General features: G+C 32.3%; 3 protein-coding genes across 3 annotated transcripts; all 3 read left to right on the plus strand.

The window, feature by feature from the left end:
• Nucleotides 1–3,079: 3,079 nt before the first annotated feature.
• On the plus strand, nucleotides 3,080–5,166 carry LOC109617611 (prostaglandin E2 receptor EP4 subtype). Its single transcript, XM_034455999.2, has 2 exons — nucleotides 3,080–3,908; nucleotides 4,083–5,166. Exons 1-2 carry the CDS (start codon nucleotides 3,144–3,146, stop codon nucleotides 4,371–4,373), a joined length of 1,056 nt encoding a protein of 351 aa, XP_034311890.2. The 5' UTR covers nucleotides 3,080–3,143; the 3' UTR covers nucleotides 4,374–5,166.
• Nucleotides 5,167–7,842: 2,676 nt separating this feature from the next.
• LOC105323502 (prostaglandin E2 receptor EP4 subtype) lies at nucleotides 7,843–11,690 on the plus strand. Its single transcript, XM_020065253.3, has 2 exons — nucleotides 7,843–8,922; nucleotides 9,029–11,690. The coding sequence occupies exons 1-2, from the start codon at nucleotides 8,161–8,163 to the stop codon at nucleotides 9,314–9,316; spliced, it is 1,050 nt and encodes a 349-aa protein (XP_019920812.3). The 5' UTR covers nucleotides 7,843–8,160; the 3' UTR covers nucleotides 9,317–11,690.
• Nucleotides 11,691–18,692: 7,002 nt separating this feature from the next.
• On the plus strand, nucleotides 18,693–20,214 carry LOC105323519 (prostaglandin E2 receptor EP4 subtype). The gene is made up of 2 exons (XM_011422591.4): nucleotides 18,693–19,641; nucleotides 19,763–20,214. The coding sequence occupies exons 1-2, from the start codon at nucleotides 18,874–18,876 to the stop codon at nucleotides 20,054–20,056; spliced, it is 1,062 nt and encodes a 353-aa protein (XP_011420893.3). The 5' UTR covers nucleotides 18,693–18,873; the 3' UTR covers nucleotides 20,057–20,214.
• Nucleotides 20,215–21,547: the final 1,333 nt, after the last annotated feature.

Raw genomic sequence — 21,547 nt, forward strand, 5'->3', positions numbered from 1 at the left:
CTTTTGATGAAATTAATATGTTTTACGGTGCTACCGTTCTGGCGAGCGCAGCAAGAATTACACAATTCCTTGCATCATTGTTAACCTAGTGTTATTTAGGTATCAACGAACGTCACAAAGAATTTGAGAGAGTATTGCTCTACAAAAGGTACTAATTTTATTGGTTATGATGCATACATGTACAGCGCAACCCCTACCCCTCTCCCGAGAGAAAAAGAGAGAGAGAGAGAGAGTGTGTGTGTGTGTGTGTGTCGGTCCCTGTTTGTAGGTGTGTAATTTCCCACTTCAAAATTTACTGGTTTGACTATGCAATATATACATAAATTTTCTAACTGTTTATTTTTTCTCTTTATTCCTTTTTATTTAGTTCAAAATGTCCTATTGTTTATTTCCTCCATACTCATATACTTACCTGCCTACTGTACATGCATGCACAATAAGCTTAAAAATGGATCGATATGACAGTAAAGCATGGCTCTTTATATCATCTCTATATTAAAAAAAATAAAAACAAATCATATGTCAAAGAGGCATCGCAGTCTATACTGAAATAACTAGAACACGCATTACAGATGTTTGATCCACCTCTAAATTTATCGCGGGAAATATAGCGCGAGAGCACTGTGACGTCATCTACGAATTTTTTCGTATTTGTTTACGTATCTCGACTCAATACGTAGGTATGGATGCAAGTAACAAATCTCTTGAGTCTCGCCAAACCATATGCGGTACTCTAAACGTGTCTTCAAACCTTAGGACACCGTAAATTACGAGTAAAAAGTCGGCCATTTTTGGCACAGCACCACGGGTAAAAACATTAGAGAGCATTATGGGACGTAGACCAAAAAAATTTTGTTTGATAAACTGTAGGTTTAGCTCGTTCTTTTTCCGCGAACACTGGTTATTAGAGCTCGCTTCGCAGTGCCGGCGAGCGGCGCTCGCTATTAACCCAACAAAAATATAAAATGCTAAACAGATTTAGAAAATAATTTTCCACGGGTGTCAAGTAGATTCACCGTTAAGGTTTAAATTCATTATTTTTGCAGGTAAGGTGTAATCCGGATAATGAAAGATTTCTTCAAATTTGAAATAAGTGATGAATGTGAGTTTCATATAATGAAGTCAAGTTTGTCTCAATAAACGTTCTGATGTGATTTGTGGTTAAAAGTATTAATAATTAAGAGGAAAAAATTTTGATCCGTGATTTTTGAAAATGAACCTTAGAAATACAATATTAAGTTATTAACGTATAATATTTCATCTTCCCCTGCTGTATCGCGCTATCTGTGTCATTTCTGTTTTACATATCTCCGCCCATTATTATAATTATTAGACATCTTTTGAATCCATTAATTTTAAGAAGAAACGCCTTGAGGTTAGATATGATATTATTGTTTTTTTTTGATAAAGGTATACTTTATTTTGTTTAAAAGTTGAAACTAGTGATGAAATACATAATAATAATATACCCACAGTCAATGGCGGTCAGTTGAGTAGCATATGGCCATATTTGCCACCCGCCCCCTTCCCTGAATAAACACTAGCTCTTCAAACCTGCCCCATGAGCAGTAAATTGTGGACATTATAACAATTTATAATTAATTCCCAGGCAATCATTTTGGGTGTAAGCCAGCGCACTCGGATTTTTAAAAAAATTTTCGTATCTTTTTAATTTTTTTTCTGGCAAGTTGATAACTTACTTTGAAAATAGATTTGAAGGATTTGGCTTAAACACTTAAGACCTCGATTTTTTTTACTATCAGTGCTAGGAAGTATACTCGAATGTTTAGTTTAAAACGTTATAAACACAGTGTGATAACCGTACAATGCTACCTAACTCTCTTACTTTTGATAATAAAATGATCTATTGGGTTTAAAATTAATAATAATGTATATGCTGAGAGATCCAGACGCACAAGTTATGCATCCTTCCCAGAGAGAAACAATTGTTTGGTCAATTCGGTTTTGTATGTTTGTTAGGGTTTTTTTTCAATAGCACTGTACTTTATTTAAAAGATATATCCCATATGCACATGTCTTATGTCTAAAATTACATTTATACAATCACCGAGTTTTTGCAGCCCACAATCCCTACATAGAGATTGAAATTTTGTTCTGCGACAGCAGTGGAGTGATCTGATCCACAGTCAGGTTTTTTTGTCCAAATCAACCACACATTTGAGATAATGTTAGACTTGATTAAGGATTTCGAGGGTCGTGGACATTTTCAGACTGTAATAATCTCTTTCAAAAGAAGAACTTCATATAAATACCTAAGAAAATAAGGTACAATATATAGATTTTGTCTTTACTTCATTATAAGTTATAGCATGACATTTTATATTTTTTTTAGGAATTTCTGATGACCTGTAAAATTACATGCATCTAGAAATCATTTGATGAAGCAAAGTATTAATCAGTCTCTTTTATTTTAAATTGTATAGTGTTCAAATAAAATCAGAATCACAAAAAATATTTCTCAGTCTGAAAAGATAAATTAACATTTTTGAGATTGTTCTTGGACAATCAGTCAGTTTTCTACCTTTTATTATCAATACATAAAAGTTTCATTAAAGTAATGCGTCCACAGCAAAATTCACACTTATGTCAAAGGAATGTATGATATGTACAATATCTTATTTGTCCCATCTCTTCACTATCAAAGATCTCGTGCGTCTTGTTAGGACAACTTTTTATATAGTTTAATAAATCAGGTCATCCGGAAAAGTGAAACATCTAAGTTTATTTCGTCTCATTAAAAATGAATGTTTTTGTGGCGGAAAATACAGCACTTGACCGATTGTTTTCTGTTAGAACCTATTCACCATGTACTAAAACATGACAGTATCTAAATCTTCAAAACAGTTACATTATTCATCATAATATAACAAAACTGAATGGTTTAATTTGTTTTACATTTATTAGTCCCACTTCCTGAGTCAAGCTGACACATAATGCATCCCCCTGAAACCACAATATCGTCGATTATTACTGCCTTTTTGGCACACAGAATATTTCTTAAACAACCTCCTTTTTAATCTGATCACCGTACAATAATATCCTACATATATAATGCATGTAAGCGTTTTCTACCAATACATAAAAAGCGTGTGTATGGGAACACACCTCGATCTTTAGCTAGAATGGGTCAGAGCACTGTAATTTATGCACCAACTGCCTCAAACACTACCAACGACACTGCAAAGTTGGAATCAACTATCCCACCCGTTCTGCAGTTTCTGTTTGGGGTTACAGGTAATATAATTGCCTTTATTGTACTTTTCTCCTCTAGAAAGAAACATAAGTGGAAGCCGTTTTACAGACTTGTCGCTGGGTTAGCTTTAACTGATGGTGGAGGAATTTCATTAATATATCCAACAGTTTTGGTTAGATATGCATCGAATTTCACCTACGATTTTCCAAAACCTCTCTGTAACTACAGTTCCTTTATGTTTATATTCCTGCTGACATCGTCTGCGATGATAGTTTGTGCAATGTCTTTCGATCGTTTCATGGCTATCCTGTATCCCTTACGCTACAATACAGGTAGAAAGAACTATCGAGCTAACATCACATTAGCACTGATTTGGATTACTGCGGCCTTCGTTTCAAGCTTGCCACTGATGGGTCTTGGATCTAACATATTATACTATCCGGGATCCTGGTGCTTTTTGAACTTTGTCAGTACATCTACCGTGGACAGGATCAACTCTTTTATTTACTCTTTGCTCGGACTGATGATTCTGTTTTCAACAATTTTCTTTAATGGAAGTGTGGTCTTCTCACTTTGCAAGAATCAAATCAAAAACAAGGTTTCTCCGAAAACAAGAAAGCGAAGCGACATCTTTAATGCCATATTCTTGCTTGTATTAGTTTCAGTCTTTGCAGCTTGTTGGGCTCCACTTATGGTAAATATAGAAGACCTCTCTCTCTCTCTCTGTCTCTCTCTGTCTCTCTCTCTCTCACACACACAGACACACACACACATAATAATATTAATAACCAAAGAATGTTTCTTTGGGTTTTTCACCTTACTGTGTTATTAATGTTTGGTTTCCCTCATAATATCATATGTTCTTTAGGTTGTCATTTTTGGAAATGCCACCAAATTGATTTTTGAGGATGATTCCGTTGACCTTCTAGCAGTTCGACTAAGCATCACAAATTCAATCGTGGACCCTTGGATTTACATCTTACTCCGGAGGGAACACTTAATTGCAATCACGCGGAAATTTGAAAATATGTTTGGTAAAATCAGTTTTGCAGCTAGCAGTAGTCATGATGTCATACCATCAACAGATGCACGTCAAAAAAGTTTGGAAAATACGATGTCGTCAGGCAAAACACTTTCTACGGACAATTTAACCAATTAATAAAAATTCATTCTTTTAATATAGATAAATTTTATTTTGTAACGTTTTCACATGAGTACAAATGATGGAACATGTTTTTTATTTTACTTTTGGTTGCAAAAAATATACATCTTAGAGAATAATTTTAATGTTCAGCTTTATATGATACTGGTATAATATTTCCGAACAATCTTGTACAGTAAAAGGTGTCATTTTTGTATTATTTAATGAATAAGGAATCATTCTTTGAGTATTGTGAGGTGATGATTTCGGTCGGGGCGTGGTAAAATCCAATAAAGTCCAAAGGGCTTCATGATAGATTTGAGCACGCTCCGACCGAAATTATCACCTCATAATATTCAAAGAATGATTCCTTCTTATATTATTTCCAAATTGTATACTTTCAAACAACATTATTTTAAATCCACTATTTCTATGTAGCACATGCTTGTATTGCTACGCGGCGAAGCCAATACCGTTTTGGTTATGCTATAAGATAGGCCAATTTTTGTGTCACTCATGTTTTATGAAGTTACTTGGTTAAAGAGTTCGAAATTTATTCGTAATGTTATCACAGACAAAGACAGTTTATTATGTAAATATAAACGTTTTAATACACACATTTATCACATTGTTCGATTTCAGCTTTTTCAGCGTTCACAGGCGTTACTGCTTTTTTTAATCGTTTAAAACATTAAGCAATAATGTTTTAGCTTGTGTAATAATGTGCTACATTTTCTTCATGCATTATGTGTGTTATATCTGTAAATCAAAGTCGATGATCGCGAATAAAAAGCTGTTTATAAAAAATTTGCACGAATTTCTTTTAAACTTCGTTATTGTCAGGCTAAGATTTATTATTTAGAATTTCCAATGTTTTTATTCACAGGTTTTTTTTCACAATTTATCGAAGTGAATTTGAAACAATTACCATAACATGTTATAAAATCAGAACAAGAAACTATGGGTGAATTACAGTTACTGTATAATATTGGTACATTAAAAGACACTGAGTATTTTATGCAACAATTTCTCATGTATGTGTGTGTGTGATAAATCTCATAAAAGAGAGAGAATAGAAAACAAATGTTAATGTTAGCAACCATCAGTTATGTCCCAGATATTTACAGTAATGTGTATAACTGGTTCAGATAAATCCTAAAAACTGTTTTTAAAAATTGGATATGTTAGCTATTTATCAGTGTTTACCCTATTTTTCGGTCGTCCTTGTGTCAGCGCGGGAGTTCAAGCCTCGGTCGGGGCGGAGGTGGAGCTCCAACAAAAGTGGGGTAAATGTCAATTTAAGAGTTATTGCAATGTTTGTGTATATATATATATATATATATATATATATATATATATATATATATATATATATATATATATATATGTATATATATATATATATATATGAAGAACGGTAATCTAGATTCGTGATTGAATTTGTATTGCATTTTCTAGAAAAGATATGTACTCTTTGCGTTTGGAAAAATAAGTAAGACATTTCATTTTGTTTAGTTTGTGAGTGTGATGCATTTCATTTGGTAAGTTAAAGGGGCATGGTCACGATTTTGGTCAAAAATTATTTATCCAATTTTATTATTTACAATGCTTTAGAACGGCATTTTAAATAGGCACCCGAAATTTGAGTATCATTTGTTGAGTTATAAGCGAGTTTCAGAGCTTGAAATTCTTCGCTATGTAAACAAAGCGCTTGTTTACATTTTGAACGTTGAAGTAAAAATTTCAGTTTTAAACCTTAAACCAAAGTGTTAAGGAGGCTGGGGGTCATTTCTCCAAAATTCACCAAATTTGCAGAAATGTTTCTTATAACCTTAATATATTTTTTGATGTAAAAGACCACTTCACAATCATCGTTAATTTTATCATTTATTGCAACTGAAAAAATTGCACATTATGTAAAGAAAAAAATTATGAAAAATATATGAAGTATTAATAAAGGCAAAAAACACAAAAAATTAACACAATAACAAAAACTTAACATTATTTGTTATGAAGAAAAATATCACAATTTTACCAAAAATATATTTGTCACACAAATGCAAATATACAAAGAAAAAAATGTAGCCACAAGATTATATCAAAATTTTAACATGATAATAATCAATACATGTGTAATAAAGATTGAGCATAAAAGGATTTTCGATGGTGAAATTAAAAAAAAAAAAAAAAAAGGAAATATTTGAACAAAATATTTGAAGTTTTAAAAGTTACCTCCCTTTGAAAAGTTAAAAAGGTGCTGAAAAACAGCTTAAATGATTTTTTGGCATCTTGTATCCCTTGGTTACCCTCAAATAACTCTTTAAATAATGCTTCAATACCTTCATATCCATTTTTTCAAAAGACAATTTCAGTACAATGTAAGAGTTATAAAACCTTAAAGTGAAAATCTTTTTTTCTAAAGATAAAAACGCTTTAATATGGCAGCCACCCCCAGCCTCGTTAAACGTTAGGAACCGTTTATCTATGCCTAAAATAAATAAACAGATAGACAAATAAGCTGGAAAAAGTTTTTTACTGATATATTGAACCTATGTAAACAAAAACAGGGCACGAGCCTTGTTTACATGACAAAGAATTTTGAGCCCTGTATTTTGCTTATAACTCTACGAATGACTCTCAAAATTAATTTGATCATTAGAAATGCATTTCTGAAGCATTGTAAATAATAAAAATATAAAAATAAAATTTGACCAAAATTGTGACCATGCCCCTTTAATATACCCGGTAAGTTAGCAGACATACTGCGTTTTCCGTTGCTCGCTCACTATTTTTTTCTCATTGATTTGCGATACATGTATAGCAGTCTACGTTGTCTGGCTACACAGTCAACCCAGGTTAAGATTTAATATTTTACTTAGGAACAGTATCTGTCGTTCCTGTTGGCTCAGAGGTGAATGTTCAAACACGTAATCCGAAACAGGAAGCTAACACTTTATCATACTACGAGCACAGGAAAGGAGGAAGGATGTGTGTAGGCATTTTTGGATGCAAATAGTAATACTTTATTAAGCTTTGTATGATAATGATATGTGTTGACCGGAATTTCAAAATTTCCGGGATTTCAAGTTAGTAAACACTATAATAGTGTACAATAGATTAACACAGGATTTCTGTTTTTTTTACCTACTCAATACGCCTGTTTAAATTTGAAATACTACAGACTTATTATACCATCACAACGTTGATGATTTTTGAAAGTTTTATTTAACATGCAATAATAAGTATCATTTCAATTGAACAAAACTATTTTATAACATATTTTGAAGTATTTAAACATATAATGTCAAATTAATCAAGGCTTATAAACAGTATTAGTTTTTTGTCGAAAACAAAGTAGCAACATGGTAATTATGATTCATTTGCAAATTAAAGGAAATTGAAATTATATTAACCTAAATAGATGTTACAAAATTTAAATTTGGTTCGTATAAAAAAATTTCAGATACTCAAAATAAGAACCCTTTTATCTTTTGCTTTTTTACCCCCGCAGTTCTGCAATTTGTTTTTGTGTGTTTGTTACTTAAATGCTTTCGTTTTAAAACAATTTTCGTAGTACTAAATGTTAAACAAGCATTACAGACAATATCTTTATCCTATCTTATTTTTGTTGAAAACAAAGAAGTGATGAGGTAATTATGATTCACTACAAAAGGAAATTTGATAATGTAAACACTTAAATAAACAGGTGACAGATATAGGAAAAAGCCAATTTGGCTTCATATAAAACTGGTTGTTTTTTTTGTTATGAAGGCGTGGTATTCAACACCATTGCCCTTCTAACATAATGGATCTTACAATCAAATTTGAAATCACCTCGGCTTCTAACAGCACCGAGGTCTCTTCTCTCTCTCGCTCTCCGACACCTGCAGTTCTGCAATTTGTTTTTGGAGTGCTGGGTAACCTGATTGCCATTGTTGTACTTATCACTGCTAGAAAGAAACACAAATGGAGACCGTTTTACAGACTAGTTTTCGGTTTAACCTTAACTGATGGTTTGGGGATTTTGTTGATTTTCCCAACAATATTTCTCCGATTTGCTCCAAATTTCAAGTTCGATTTTCGTATCTGTGCATACAAGTCTTTCATGTTCATATTCATATTGACATCATCTGCAATGATTGTCTGCGCAATGTCTTTTGACCGTTTTATGGCTATTCTGTATCCGTATCGCTACAATGGGATTGTGAAGAACAATCAAGCAAATATCACGTTAGCAGTGGTATGGATTACCTGTGCCTTCCTTACAAGTTTGCCACTGCTGGGCTTACGATCAAGTTTGCTATATGATACTGGTTCAGTTTGTTTTTTAAATTTCATCAGTACATCAACCGTAGTTAGAATTTACTCTTTCGTTTACTCGCTAATAGGACTGTTTATTCTCCTTTCAACAATTATCTTTAATATGTGTGTGGTAATATCACTTTGTAAAAATATCGTAACAACCAACACAGTTTCACAGAAAAGCAGGAAAAAGGGCAACACATTCAATGTTGTTTTTCTGCTGGTAATAGTTTTGACCTTTGCGACATGCTGGACTCCACTTATGGTAAAGAACTTTTTTTCCAATCTATTTTCCAAATATTCACGTCTTTGTCGAATATGTGCCCTTGTTTGATTCCTATGTACAGTTACTTGATATTTTTATACTTCAGATTGTTATATTTGGACATGCAACGGCGTTGTTTTCTGATGTTGGCACGTTAGAATTGTTTGCCGTCCGTATAGGAGTCACAAACTCTATTATCGATCCCTGGATCTATATCCTGTTTCGGAAAGAAAATATTTTTGCGATCACCCGGAAACTCGGAACCTTCTGCGACCTAAGCAAGGTTACAAGCAACAGTGTTAATAATAACGTCACGCCACCGACAGATGCACAGACGCAAAGCTATGGCAACACGTCAGCCAGAACAGAACATTCAATTGATATTATCATTTAGACTTAAGTCATGTGCAAGCAATGCTTCTTAGTCTCAAATCTGCGTTCTATGGCATTATAAAGAAGCAGAACTGATATAATTATTAATTCATTTATTTTTGATATTCTGATTTCTTACAATAAGCTTTTGGACAACCAAAATAATTTTAAGAAATAATAAAGACAGACAAAAGTTACAAAACAGTTACAAAATATTGTGCAATCGCTTTGTAGATTTTAAGTGTCTGTCTTCATGTAACAATAACAAAAATAGAAAGGACAACTGCATTTAGCGCCGGGTTTTGGGGGTTTTTTTCGGTCACTTCTGTTGTGGTTATTTTTTAACCTATTTCCACGTTTGTTTATTTTGTAAAGAGTCTCGTCCATTAACGTAACAACAATAAAGATCTTAGACTGTGGTACTATAAACTTATTCTATTTTTCTCCTTATAACTTTCTAAATAAAGAGATTTTTTTATATGCCTTTGATTTAACATACGATAGATATTAATATGCATGAGAGGTGGAGCTGACATTATCATTATTATTATCAGAATGGAACTAAAATTAGACTAGCATGAACATCAATGTCATGTATTGAAACATTACTTGAACACTCTTTTACCATAGCCCTTTCTATCCTTTATGGCACAGATATGATATTTACTGATGTTTCAACAATAAAGATTACGCCCATATAAGCCAGAAAACCTTTTAAATCAATTGTTGTCAACAAAACGTGTTTCAAAACTTCGTGTTAGTTAGCTCATACTATGTAACCTTATACGTCATGTGATGGAATTAAGTATTCACAAAGTCACCTGAGGTGAGATATCACGTGGTAAATTATAATTCTCAACATCATTTTACCCTTCGTTACAACACAGAAAGCGAAAGTAAAAAGAAGTAGCTTTTTTCTCTTTTAAACCATGAGCGCGTGTTCGTCAATAATTAATTTCCCATTGACACAACTTAGATAATGCAAATATACAACTACTGGTACAGATTCGTACTTGGTAACTACATACTTTTATCTAATGTAATTACGTAAAGTTTGACTGTTGACCATTCCTGCAATTGTAAGAAAAATAATTGTTTTAAAAGTTTGTTTTCTCGTATATATATCGCATTTTTTTTTTGTGTCAAATGGCTTTGTGTCCATGTTTATAACCCTTGTAAGTTCGAATAACTTTTTTTCTCATTTCTCTCCTTTTTAAATTTCATAAATGCATCTTATTAAAAAAAATACATATCCCTTTTTGATAAATTTAGAATTAAACAATCGAAAACTATCTGGCAAATCTATTAGTTATCCTTTAATTTGATTCAAGTTCAGAGTCTCTATTTTTAAGAATATGACTTTTTTTAAATAATTGATTACTTTTTAGCTCACCTGAGCTGAAAGCTCAAGTGAGCTATTCTCATCACATTTTGTCCGTCGTCCGTCTGTCCGTCCGTCTGTCTGTCCGTCTGTAAACTTTTTACATTTTGAACTTCTTCTCTAAAACCGCTTATCCAATTTCAACCAAATTTGGCACAAAGCATCATTCTGGGAGGGCAAATATAAATTGCAGAAATAAAAGTCCGATCTGTATTCAAAGCGGAGAAAACCTTGAAACTGTAGAAAAAGGGGGTGCATTTTTAAAAATCTTCTTCTCAAGAACTACTGAGTCCAATTCAACGTAGTTTAGCATAAATTATCCTTATGGGAAGGAAAATATTAATTGCAAAAATTAAGTAATAATTCTGTTTCAAATCTGAGTTATTACGAAAATAATAATAAAGGAAAGGCGTGTTTCAATCAGTTTAATAGCTTCGGGATCGGTATCCGGTAAAATGGGTAGGCAAGACTTGGCCTGGGCAAAACAAAAGATTGGCAGTTATTAATCTGCCAATCTTATTAAAATTTCAGGATATTTGATGGACCTGTATATTTGTATTCGCTGTAAATATTGCTGCAAAATAATGCGTATTTGGAATTGACGATTGCCGATCTGCCCCGGCTTTTATTTTGCCACGGCCCGGGTTAGCATATCCATTTTACCAAGACTCGTATTCGATACTTCTAAAACGAGGTTCTTTGTTTAAAGCAGCCATGACATTATACGAAAAAGGGTCGATATGACTATGATGAATTTGCTTGTACACAGATCTTAAAAACTAAAGATTAAAAAAGTAAAAGAAATTGTCAATATTTTTAAAGAAAATTTTCAAAGTCTGTTCTTCCAGAAACCAACTTTAACAACTTATTGTATTGTAAACTTAACCTTTTTTCGTCATTATTACTCCTACTGTACATGTGATCCTTGACTGTGTTTGTGTACATTTGTATAAACTGATTTTGAAGCTCAAATACCAGTGAACTGGTCTTGAGTGAATAAAAGAATTGAAAATCTTAGGCCATTCTTTTTTTCCAATGCTGAATTTTTTTTAAAATGCTGAATAGGAAATACCAAGTTAAAAATCTTAAGCTGAATGTAATAAACTCATGTGAACAAAATATGACCCAAACCTAGGTGAACTGTGAGCTCTGTATCTTGCTTATAATTCTACGATTGACGCTGAAATTTTGGTTGAACATTAGAAATTCTATATGAATTAGAGTATGTTAAATACTTGTACAAACAAAATAAAAGAAAGATATTCTGTATATACCTACTCTCTGGGGCCCCCTCTTTATACAATAAATAATGTGAAATCTACATCAATTTTGATAGTTTTTCAGACACGAGTAAATAAAAACGACATCTTTAAAACAGTTTCCATAGTTCTGACACATTTCTGTTGCGGGAATAAAGTAATTATTGATATTCATAAGAAAATATCACAGCGGAAAATTATCCTGGTTTTTACGCGAGGTAAATAACAGTCAATTGATTTATAATTAAATTTTTGAATGTTTTTAATTTGAGGAATTGAGCACATTGGGGTACAATTTTCTTTTTCACATCTATACATGTAGGATTTTTTAAATAAAAAACAATAACTATTATATTTTTTTTGAAAATACAATAACTAATAAGTAATTGATGAAAAAAATGTACCTATATGCTCTCATATATCTCAATCGCTTTACAAAGTGTGTGTGTGGGGGGGGGGGGGGGGGGGGCAGAACGAAAATATAGGGAATTGGAAGTTAACAACTTAACAGTGTACCCCTACCAAATGTTTAGTTTTATATCTTGCGTGGGATTTTCTTATTCTGGTAAAAAATAGTATTTCATGAAGGTACAATGTCAAAGATTACGTGTATGCAAAAATATTTACAATATTTATTTTTTGTTATTTTACCGAGGGACCATATGGCACAATATTTTTTGAACGCCCATTGTTGCTCAGGTGAGCGATGTGGCCCCATGGGCCTCTTGTTACTTTTTAGAATTTAATTTAAATCTTTATTTATTACTCATTAAACTGAATTCATAAAATAAAATAGCCTTTACCAACTTGCAATGCATGAAATTTGACCAAACAAGTAAAAATCTTTTCGGAGAGTGTCAAATAGTATAGAAAGAATCTTTACAATGTTATTCATCAGACTGGTTTTTATTTAAAATATTGCCTTGGGAGATAAATCGTTGCTATGCTTGATAAAAATTAAACGTAACTTTTTCTTGCAAATGGTTTTAAAACAATTTACTAATGTAATGATTTGAAAATGGGGTGATCTTATTGGTTTCATAAAAAGGAAGATTATTTAATCCCTAAGCAAACTTTAGTATGCCATTATCCGTGTGTTAATGCTCTGACGACTCAACTGCTTCTATATTTGATTGTTACAATATAGAGTTATGTAATGATATAGTTATTGAAATTTAAATACAAATATATTCAAAAAATTAGTCTTTGACATTTCATTTTTAGAAATTATTATCAGAGCATCACAGTCCTTCCCACATTTTACCTCGAAGAAAGCGGTGAAATTGTAACGACAACACAATTGCAACTTCAGATATATAATGCATGTAAGCTTTGACCAAACAACATCTCAAAAGCAAATGATGAAAAATCTTGGTTGTGTAGATAGAATGAATCAAAACACTGTAGTTTATGTATCAACTGCTCCAAACGCTTTTAAAGACACTGCAAAGTAAGTATCAACTATCCAACCAGTTCTGAGGGTTTTTTATAAGTAATATGTAATCTAGTTGCAGTTATTGTACTTATTTCTTCTAGAAAGAAACAAATATTAAAACCGTTTCAAAGAATGGTCGCTTTTTAAGTTAATACTGACATCATCACTGCATGATTGTTGTTTGCGCACAGTCTTGTAATCGTTTTATGGCCATTCTTTATCTCTTTCGCTACCATACGATTATAAAGAGATCACGTTATCACTGATATTCGATTACCGCTGCTTTCATTAAAAGCTTGCAAATGATGGGGCCTGGGTCCAGCTTATTATATTATCCAGGTCACTTGTGTTCTCTTTTCTGTTTCAATTTATCTAGCTTTGACAGGATCAATTCATTCTCTCTACTCGGAATGATATTCATATCTTCAACAATTTTCTTTTATGAAAGTGTGATCAATCTCACTCTAGAGGAATCAATTTATGTTTATTATTCAATAGTACTTTAGTACCCTGTTAATTGGATTACAGATATACATCATAACTTGCGTAGGATGAAATAAATGCAGACGAAAGAATGGTTTGATAATAATAATAAATAAAATGTCTGTTATATCTTGCATTTCATTTTTATGATTACAATGGGAGAAACAAAATTTCTAAAAACATTAATTCTGTAAGAGTTATCTACCTTTAATTACTTAATGCTCATATGAATTATGATTCGCTATGTTATAATGTGCTAATTCAAATCTAGAGGAAAACTGAGTACATTATTATATTATGAGATTTATAATTATAAATTGTTTTATATATTTGCATGGTTCTCAATCAATTACTTTGTCATTGTTTCCTCAATAAATGTATCCAAATCCTCGCCAGGCGTTATATATTTAAAAGTGAAAACCTACTACATTAAGAATAAATCTATATCTAGCTTTTGACGTCCATCACTGTTTATATCTTTATACAGGGGTTACTTTTCAGCAGATTAATAAAGTATAAAAATGGTCAGTAACTTCGAGTGAGTTTATTTACATGTATTTATTTCATTTTATTTATTTATTTTTAATACTTATTTATTGATTATGGAAAAAGAAAGCTAAATTGTTTTAGTGTGAAATAATTTGGTCTTCATCACAAACTAGAATAGGAAAAGATAAGCACATGTATTTTTTTTATAAAAGCATTTAAATTAGGACTTTCCATTATCAATCTTTTTTTAAAGGGGCATTTATTTATTTTTATTCAAGTTTACTTTTAATGTTTTCCTTTTTATACAAATAATATTTAGATTTTAAAACTATTTGCCCGTAAGGTAAGTTTGTATTTATTTCCAATTTCAAGATATGCTACTAGCATTTTTTCATGTTTTGTATGTTAAAATATCTATTTTTGAATGATTTTTTATTGTAAATGAAGGCAAAAGACGCTCTAGATAAAATTAATGCATGGATTATTTTCAAACTTTGTTTAAACTGCAGTTTCGTCAATACTGGGAATCATTTTTATTCATGGGGATCAATATTCGTGGGTAGTCAACATTTTCTTGGTTTTTGGGGACGTAACTGAATTGGTTTCAAGTTCTTTTACGAATAAATATTAAACATTGCTTGCAAATACATGTATGTTCGTGGGGATGTAAATTCGTGGGCAAAGGTTACCAACGAAACATTTTCATTGAAATACAGTCCCTAATATTGTACTGAAAGGATCACTGGCCACGAATTTAAGTACTGTTCTCCACTCTCAACGAAAATTGATACCAACGCATGGTAATGATATCCACGCAAGTTAATACAACGGCATTCCTCTATTATACATTTATCCGCAAGCAGTGCACTAGATAGTACTACTATGTAAAGTGAATTTATCAATAACACAAGCATGCGATTCATTTGATGGAATCATCATCAAAGGTTGATCAGTATACTCTTGCAGCTTACCTTTGACCCGAGACTAAGTTAACTCTTAAAAAACTATGTGCACATCAGAGAACAAAACAGGATACGAGCTATACTGGTTCTAAAAAGTTAAAATGGGATTTAAATCTATTGTGACTCAATGTCACAGTTTATGTTCTCATTTTCAACCTCCCTCGGGTTTTTTTTAAAAGTTTGCTTCTCATAATGCTTTTAACGTGTTTCAAAATAAAAGATTATTTACACAACCTGTTTATCTTACAATCATAATCTCTTTACATCTATTTAAAGCTTGAACATCAACAATTTATTGTTTCAATGTTACAGTTTATGTTCTCATTTTTAACCTCCCTCGTATTTTTTATAATGCGTTCAATGTGTTTTCAATCCGAAAGATTATTTACATTAGCTATGACTATTGAACAGTGTGGGTGGGAGTTGTGTACTTACAAACATAAACATAAGGTGTCCATCCTCATTATGTGTCAGGATTAAATGCTTGATATTTTATTTAAATAATTAGTTAAACCGTTTTAAACTCCCAGACACTGCGTGTACCTTTTAGCTGCAGGTCTGTAGCTCCCGGTCTGAAAAAAAAAATCAGATTTCAGACCGGGGGCTACAGACCTGCAGTGAAGTACTTTTCTGCATTGTTTAAGACAATTTTCTCAATTAAAATTATACACAAATCTTTCATTCCAGAATTAATACTAAAATAATAGAAGAATTCAAGATTCCTTTATTGACAAGTTGAACCTATTAGAAAATCACAAGAGTGAAAAAAGCTATTGATTTCAAATTCCTCTGAATTTCGTAATTAACTTTTTACTTTTGCAATGGAAATGCTATTATTTCTTATTGCAGACAAGAAAAACAAGGGGACGGTGGACGTTTTGGAGAGTTGTAGTTCAGTTTTTAACACTCATTTCTATCTGCCTTCTACTTGAAGTTAATGCATACACCTCTGGAATATGCTTACTTGATTTTAAATTGTTTCATTTATTATGGCATGATAAAATTTACATTCACTTAATTTGATTTCTCAAATGAGCCTACTGATGTAAATCATTTACGAGCATTCACGATTGAGCTGTGAGATTTGTCACAGATTTATTATGTTAATACGTTTCAGGGAAATTAATAAATTTTGAACACCAGGACTACCAAAATGTATTTGGCACATTCAAGTTTGTTCAAATGATGATCCTCGAGGTTAGGGTGGCGGCTAGCTGCAGATCTGTAGCTCCCGGTCTGCAAAAAACGGTCGTTCATCCGAATTTTTCAAACCGGGAGCTAAAGACCTGCAGCTATGTGGTCCCTACCTTAATAAGTATTTAGAAACTCCCATATTTTCTTTTCAGTTTTTGCTAAAAATAATACTGTCTCTAGCAATACATAGTACATATTTCACAGTTTACAAAAATGAATTTGAAAAGAAAGTACTTTTCCATGTCATTGTAAAAAGAACCAAATATATCTTGTTTATACATTAAAGATCATTTAATGAAACAGTTTCAAATTAGTTTGTTATATATGATGATAAGAAAAGAATGAAAAACAATTGTTGATGTCAGCGATCTTTTTTTCATGAGAGATATTAACAATTTTTTGTATAACAGATTCGGACTAATCAGAAAACTCACTTATACTTTTTATTAAAGCAATAGAATGTAATAAAAAGGCACATAAACGTCGATTGACATTTTGTCATATGTTCTTAAAGGGATAATTTTGTGGAGTGGCTTTATAAGTAACGAATAATGACATTTTATTGACTTTTTAAAACCATTTGTTTTGGATAATAATTCGATTGGTTAGAGACGACCACAACATCCACGATTAAGTCCCCGCAAAGTTTAGTAATTTGCCCGTATATCAGCGAACAGAACTGCATTGTTTTGTTGAAGGTTCCAAATGTTTGTTGCAAAGCAAAGCAAAAAAAATGTCATCAATTTGTTCCTATTTTAGACGTACACAGGAGGAAAATCAAATGTCTCGAAGGATTGGGGTCTAGTGGTTCGATTTGGTTTCACAAACTCCATAGTCGTTTTTTATTTGATATGTATAATTGCAATTAACCAAATTAAATCTTTTAATTTTACAACGTGCAGTGATGCTTCCCCTTTGTCAAAAACACAATATTTTTAGGTCAATTAAGCCTTTTCTGTGGATTTTTACATAAATATAACAGTTGGTTTTTTGTTTGTTTGTTTTTTAGAATAAGCCCGATTTAATAACATTGCATAACATTAGAAACAAGTGTTATTCAGGTCATCGTTTCATCATTTCTTTCTAATTTGTTTTCATTGATATGTGAATAACGTCTATTCAAATTTCATTTTTCTTGCCATCTGCTTAAAGTGCTTAATGGTAAATGAATCGAAAACCATCAGAAATTGTATTTTATGTGTCAGTTGTGTTATTTCCTTAACTAAGGACATCTCCAGTTGAACCTAAAGTTCATGCAACTATTTTTGATTTTTTTAAGCAAACAGAAAAATTCTTCAATACAAAGCTCTAAGCGTAAAGTTTGTGATCCTTTGTGGTAGAAATTATGAACTGTAAATAAAAACTGTATTGAAATTAAATTGCAACTTGTGTTAAGTCTTCGAAGAAATATATATACACAGTAGTCATTTTGTTTTTTTGATAAATCAGTAAGACATTAAGTTGTTTTTGTTTTGTTTTTTTATTTGATCTTTTAATGCAATCAATATGGTATATTATAAAGTGTAAATAGAGAATATCATACTTCTTTTCGTATTGCTTGCCTTCTAATTTCATTCTTGTCATCCATAAATGGCAGTCTAGTCATTATTGTTTGCCGGGTCATCTCTCCATACATTTTAAAGGTAAAGATCGTAAATTTACTTAGAAACGGAAGGTTTCGTTCTTGTAAGCGCAGACTCCGTCATTACTAACTTACTTTAAGTCAATACTCATACTCAGATCTTTGTACTGACCTCGGATATATGTCTTTTTCATTAAGGATTTGAGTTGAGGACCGAGTTGAGAAATTTGATAATGTTTGTGACAGCGGTGGCCAGAGGTGTTTGAATCCGTTATCATATAGAGGAAGCTATAAAGCTTTATTAAACCTCGGGTAGAAATCAGAAGGAGAAAAGATTTCTGTGGTTGTTTTTGGAGGCAATCGAGAACAGATACAGACAGGTTAATGTTTTTTTAATGGTTTCAAATTAATAAATAATAATTAAAAAAAAGGTGTACAACAAGTATAACAGGAAACCTTTATTTTCGACACACTCATCAACTTATAAAACAACCAGTGATACACATAAATTACATGTATAACATGCATGATAATTAAAATTTGTAGCTTTTTTAAAACAATAAATTAATTATATCCATCAAGACTTTTAAACATTATACATATTTAATTTTGTCAGAAACAAAATGATGATTGTTGGGTTAGTATGATTCAGTTGCAAAAGGAAACTTGAAATTTATGAACCAAAACAGGATGACGGATATAGGGAAATACATGAGGGAAATACATCTCTTGCTTCGTATAAAAAAGGTTGGCTGTTAGAGTGTGGCAAACAACACAAAGCCCCTTCTAACAGAATGGATCTAGAGAAAGAATTTGAAATTTCCACTGCTTCTAATAGTACCGATGGCCCAGCAATATCGGGCTCCTCAATGCCCGCGGCTCTGCAATTTGTCTTCGGTGTGCTTGGCAACCTGATTGCCATTATTGCACTTTTCACTGCTAGAAAGAAACACAAATGGAGACCGTTTTACAGACTGGTTCTAGGTTTAGCTTTGACTGATGGTGGAGGGATTTTGTTGATTTTTCCAACAATCTTTCTTCGATATGCATCGAATTTCACCTACGATTTTCCAAAACCTCTCTGTGACTACAGTTCATTTATGTTCATATTCACGCTGACGTCTTCGGCAATGATTGTCTGCGCATTATCTTTTGACCGCTTTATGGCCATTTTGTATCCGTTTCGCTACAATATGATTGGGAAGAAATACCGAGCCAACATAATGTTAGGACTGGTGTGGATAACCTGTGCTTTCCTTGCAAGCTTGCCACTGATGGGCCTAGGATCCAGTTTATCATATTATCCGGGTTCTTGGTGTTTTTTAAACTTCGTAAGTTTATCAACTCTAGACAGAGTCAATTCCTTCATTTATTCTATAATCGGACTGTTTATTCTGCTTACAACATTCATCTTTAATCTGTGTGTGGTCATAACCCTCTGCAGAAATCTCGCGACAAACAAAAGAATTTCTCAGAAAAGCAGGAAGAAAAGCGACATCTTCAACGTTGTCTTCTTGTTGGTTTTAGTTTTGGTCTTTGCAACCTGTTGGACTCCACTTATGGTATAAAACTTTTTTCAAATATATCTTTTGCAAAATAAGGAGGTTTTTTCTTCTTCTTTAGTGTGTACATTTACTTTTTAGATCCTTTTATGCATTTTTGGTCATTTTCTTTTTACTTCAGATTGTTATATTTGGACATGCCGCGGCGTGGGCGGCGGATAATGGCAAGTTGGAATTGTTTGTCGTCCGTCTTGCAGTCACAAACTCCATTGTCGATCCCTGGATCTATATCCTGTTCCGAAAAGAAAATATGATTCTAATTACACGAAAAATCGGAAACATCTGGGGCAAAATAAGCGTTTCAAGCAGCAGTGTTAGCAATGACGTCATACCGTCGTCAGATGCACGCAAACAAAGCTTTGAAAATACGCTGTCGTCTGCCAGAACACTATCTACAGACGATGTCACTGTTTAGCAAGGGCAATAAAAAGATAAATATGGTTCATGTCAATGTGTACGCTTCGAAAGAATTGATAAAGATATAAATGTACATTGAAAATGATTATACATGCTATGTCTGTTCGAAGTTTATTTCTTGTGTACATAATTTGTAGTATAAAACGTCAAATATAACTCTTTAGATGTTTGATATCGATAGAATTATTTAAAGAAAATAGAAATAGTGCTTGGCATGCAGATCGATGCTCCATTGAATGCTTCATTTTTTAGAAGAGTATGGGTTCAGCCACCCTGTCATTTAACTTTGTTTACAGTCGTTATGACAACAGAAAAAGAACTCTGATTTTTGCAATACTCCAAACACTTTTCTCCTTCTCTGCTACGCGCTTCATTTAAACAATAAAATGTTTTCTTTGGTGAATCATTCGGGATATGACGGTAGCGACATTGCAGGGAAAATACATTTTTCTTTAACTAATTAATAAATTGATTATGAAAAGTTAGTAAAATTCACTAAATTACTAGTACACTTAATGTACATAAGTACGTTAGCTAAAAGAAACAGCCAAATCGTCTCCTAAAAGACCTTGAGTCTGGCATCATCATGATTATTTCGTGCAGTCCGTGATTTTACGTAGTTCGCTGTAGGTTCAGACCAATCGATAAACAGGGCGTGTCAATTTCAGTTCTGTGAGTTTCAGCCGCTGTAGATATCGACAAATCGATAGATTTCAGTCTGGCTGTTTCTATAGAGCTATGAATTAACTACAACTTTCCGTAAGAAAAAGAGGAAATTATACTTGGTAGATGTAAATATATGAAAGTGAGATAGCATGCATTAGGAATTCTGTAATGGAATTCAAAACTTACTGACTGAATGTTGTAATTGTTCTTTCAACCCAAGGTTTTAAGAGAATTAGAATTTGGAATTTATTGTTGTCTTTTTTTTCGGGTTTTTTTTTTTGGGGGGGGGGGGGTGTTTGTTTGATTTAATCTAACTCTTCAAAATATATTTAAGCTTGTCCAGGGAAAATATATTTGAAGGAAATGCATGGTACCATTTAGTCGCGATTCTGCGTATTAAGTTATACATGTGTCTTTTACTAAATAACAATTTTTAATTGTCAATGACATTGACAATTAAAAATTGTTAATTATTAAAAGACACATGCATGTACAGAATTATGTGGTGCATGTATATACATATAGTTATAGAAAAAGCAGCGACACATATATACTGCTATATAAAAATAATGAACTCGATTTTTTCTGATTTAAAACCGGGAAATTGGTTATTTTGGTTAATTTATATCGTAATTCTGTATCCTATTCCAAACTGAATGGTTTGGTGGGATATCCTTAACCCACAACTTTTCTCATATCATGTTCATCTTACTCAACTCGAGCACATACGGGTTAATGTCTGGAAAAATGTAACTTATCTCTTTGATCAATAAACGTAAAAGATGCATGCAGACGAGGGGGGAAAAGAGAAGGTTTGAATTCT

This window comes from Magallana gigas, chromosome 7 (assembly GCF_963853765.1).
Source record: "Magallana gigas chromosome 7, xbMagGiga1.1, whole genome shotgun sequence".
Lineage (NCBI taxonomy): Eukaryota > Metazoa > Mollusca > Bivalvia > Ostreida > Ostreidae > Magallana > Magallana gigas.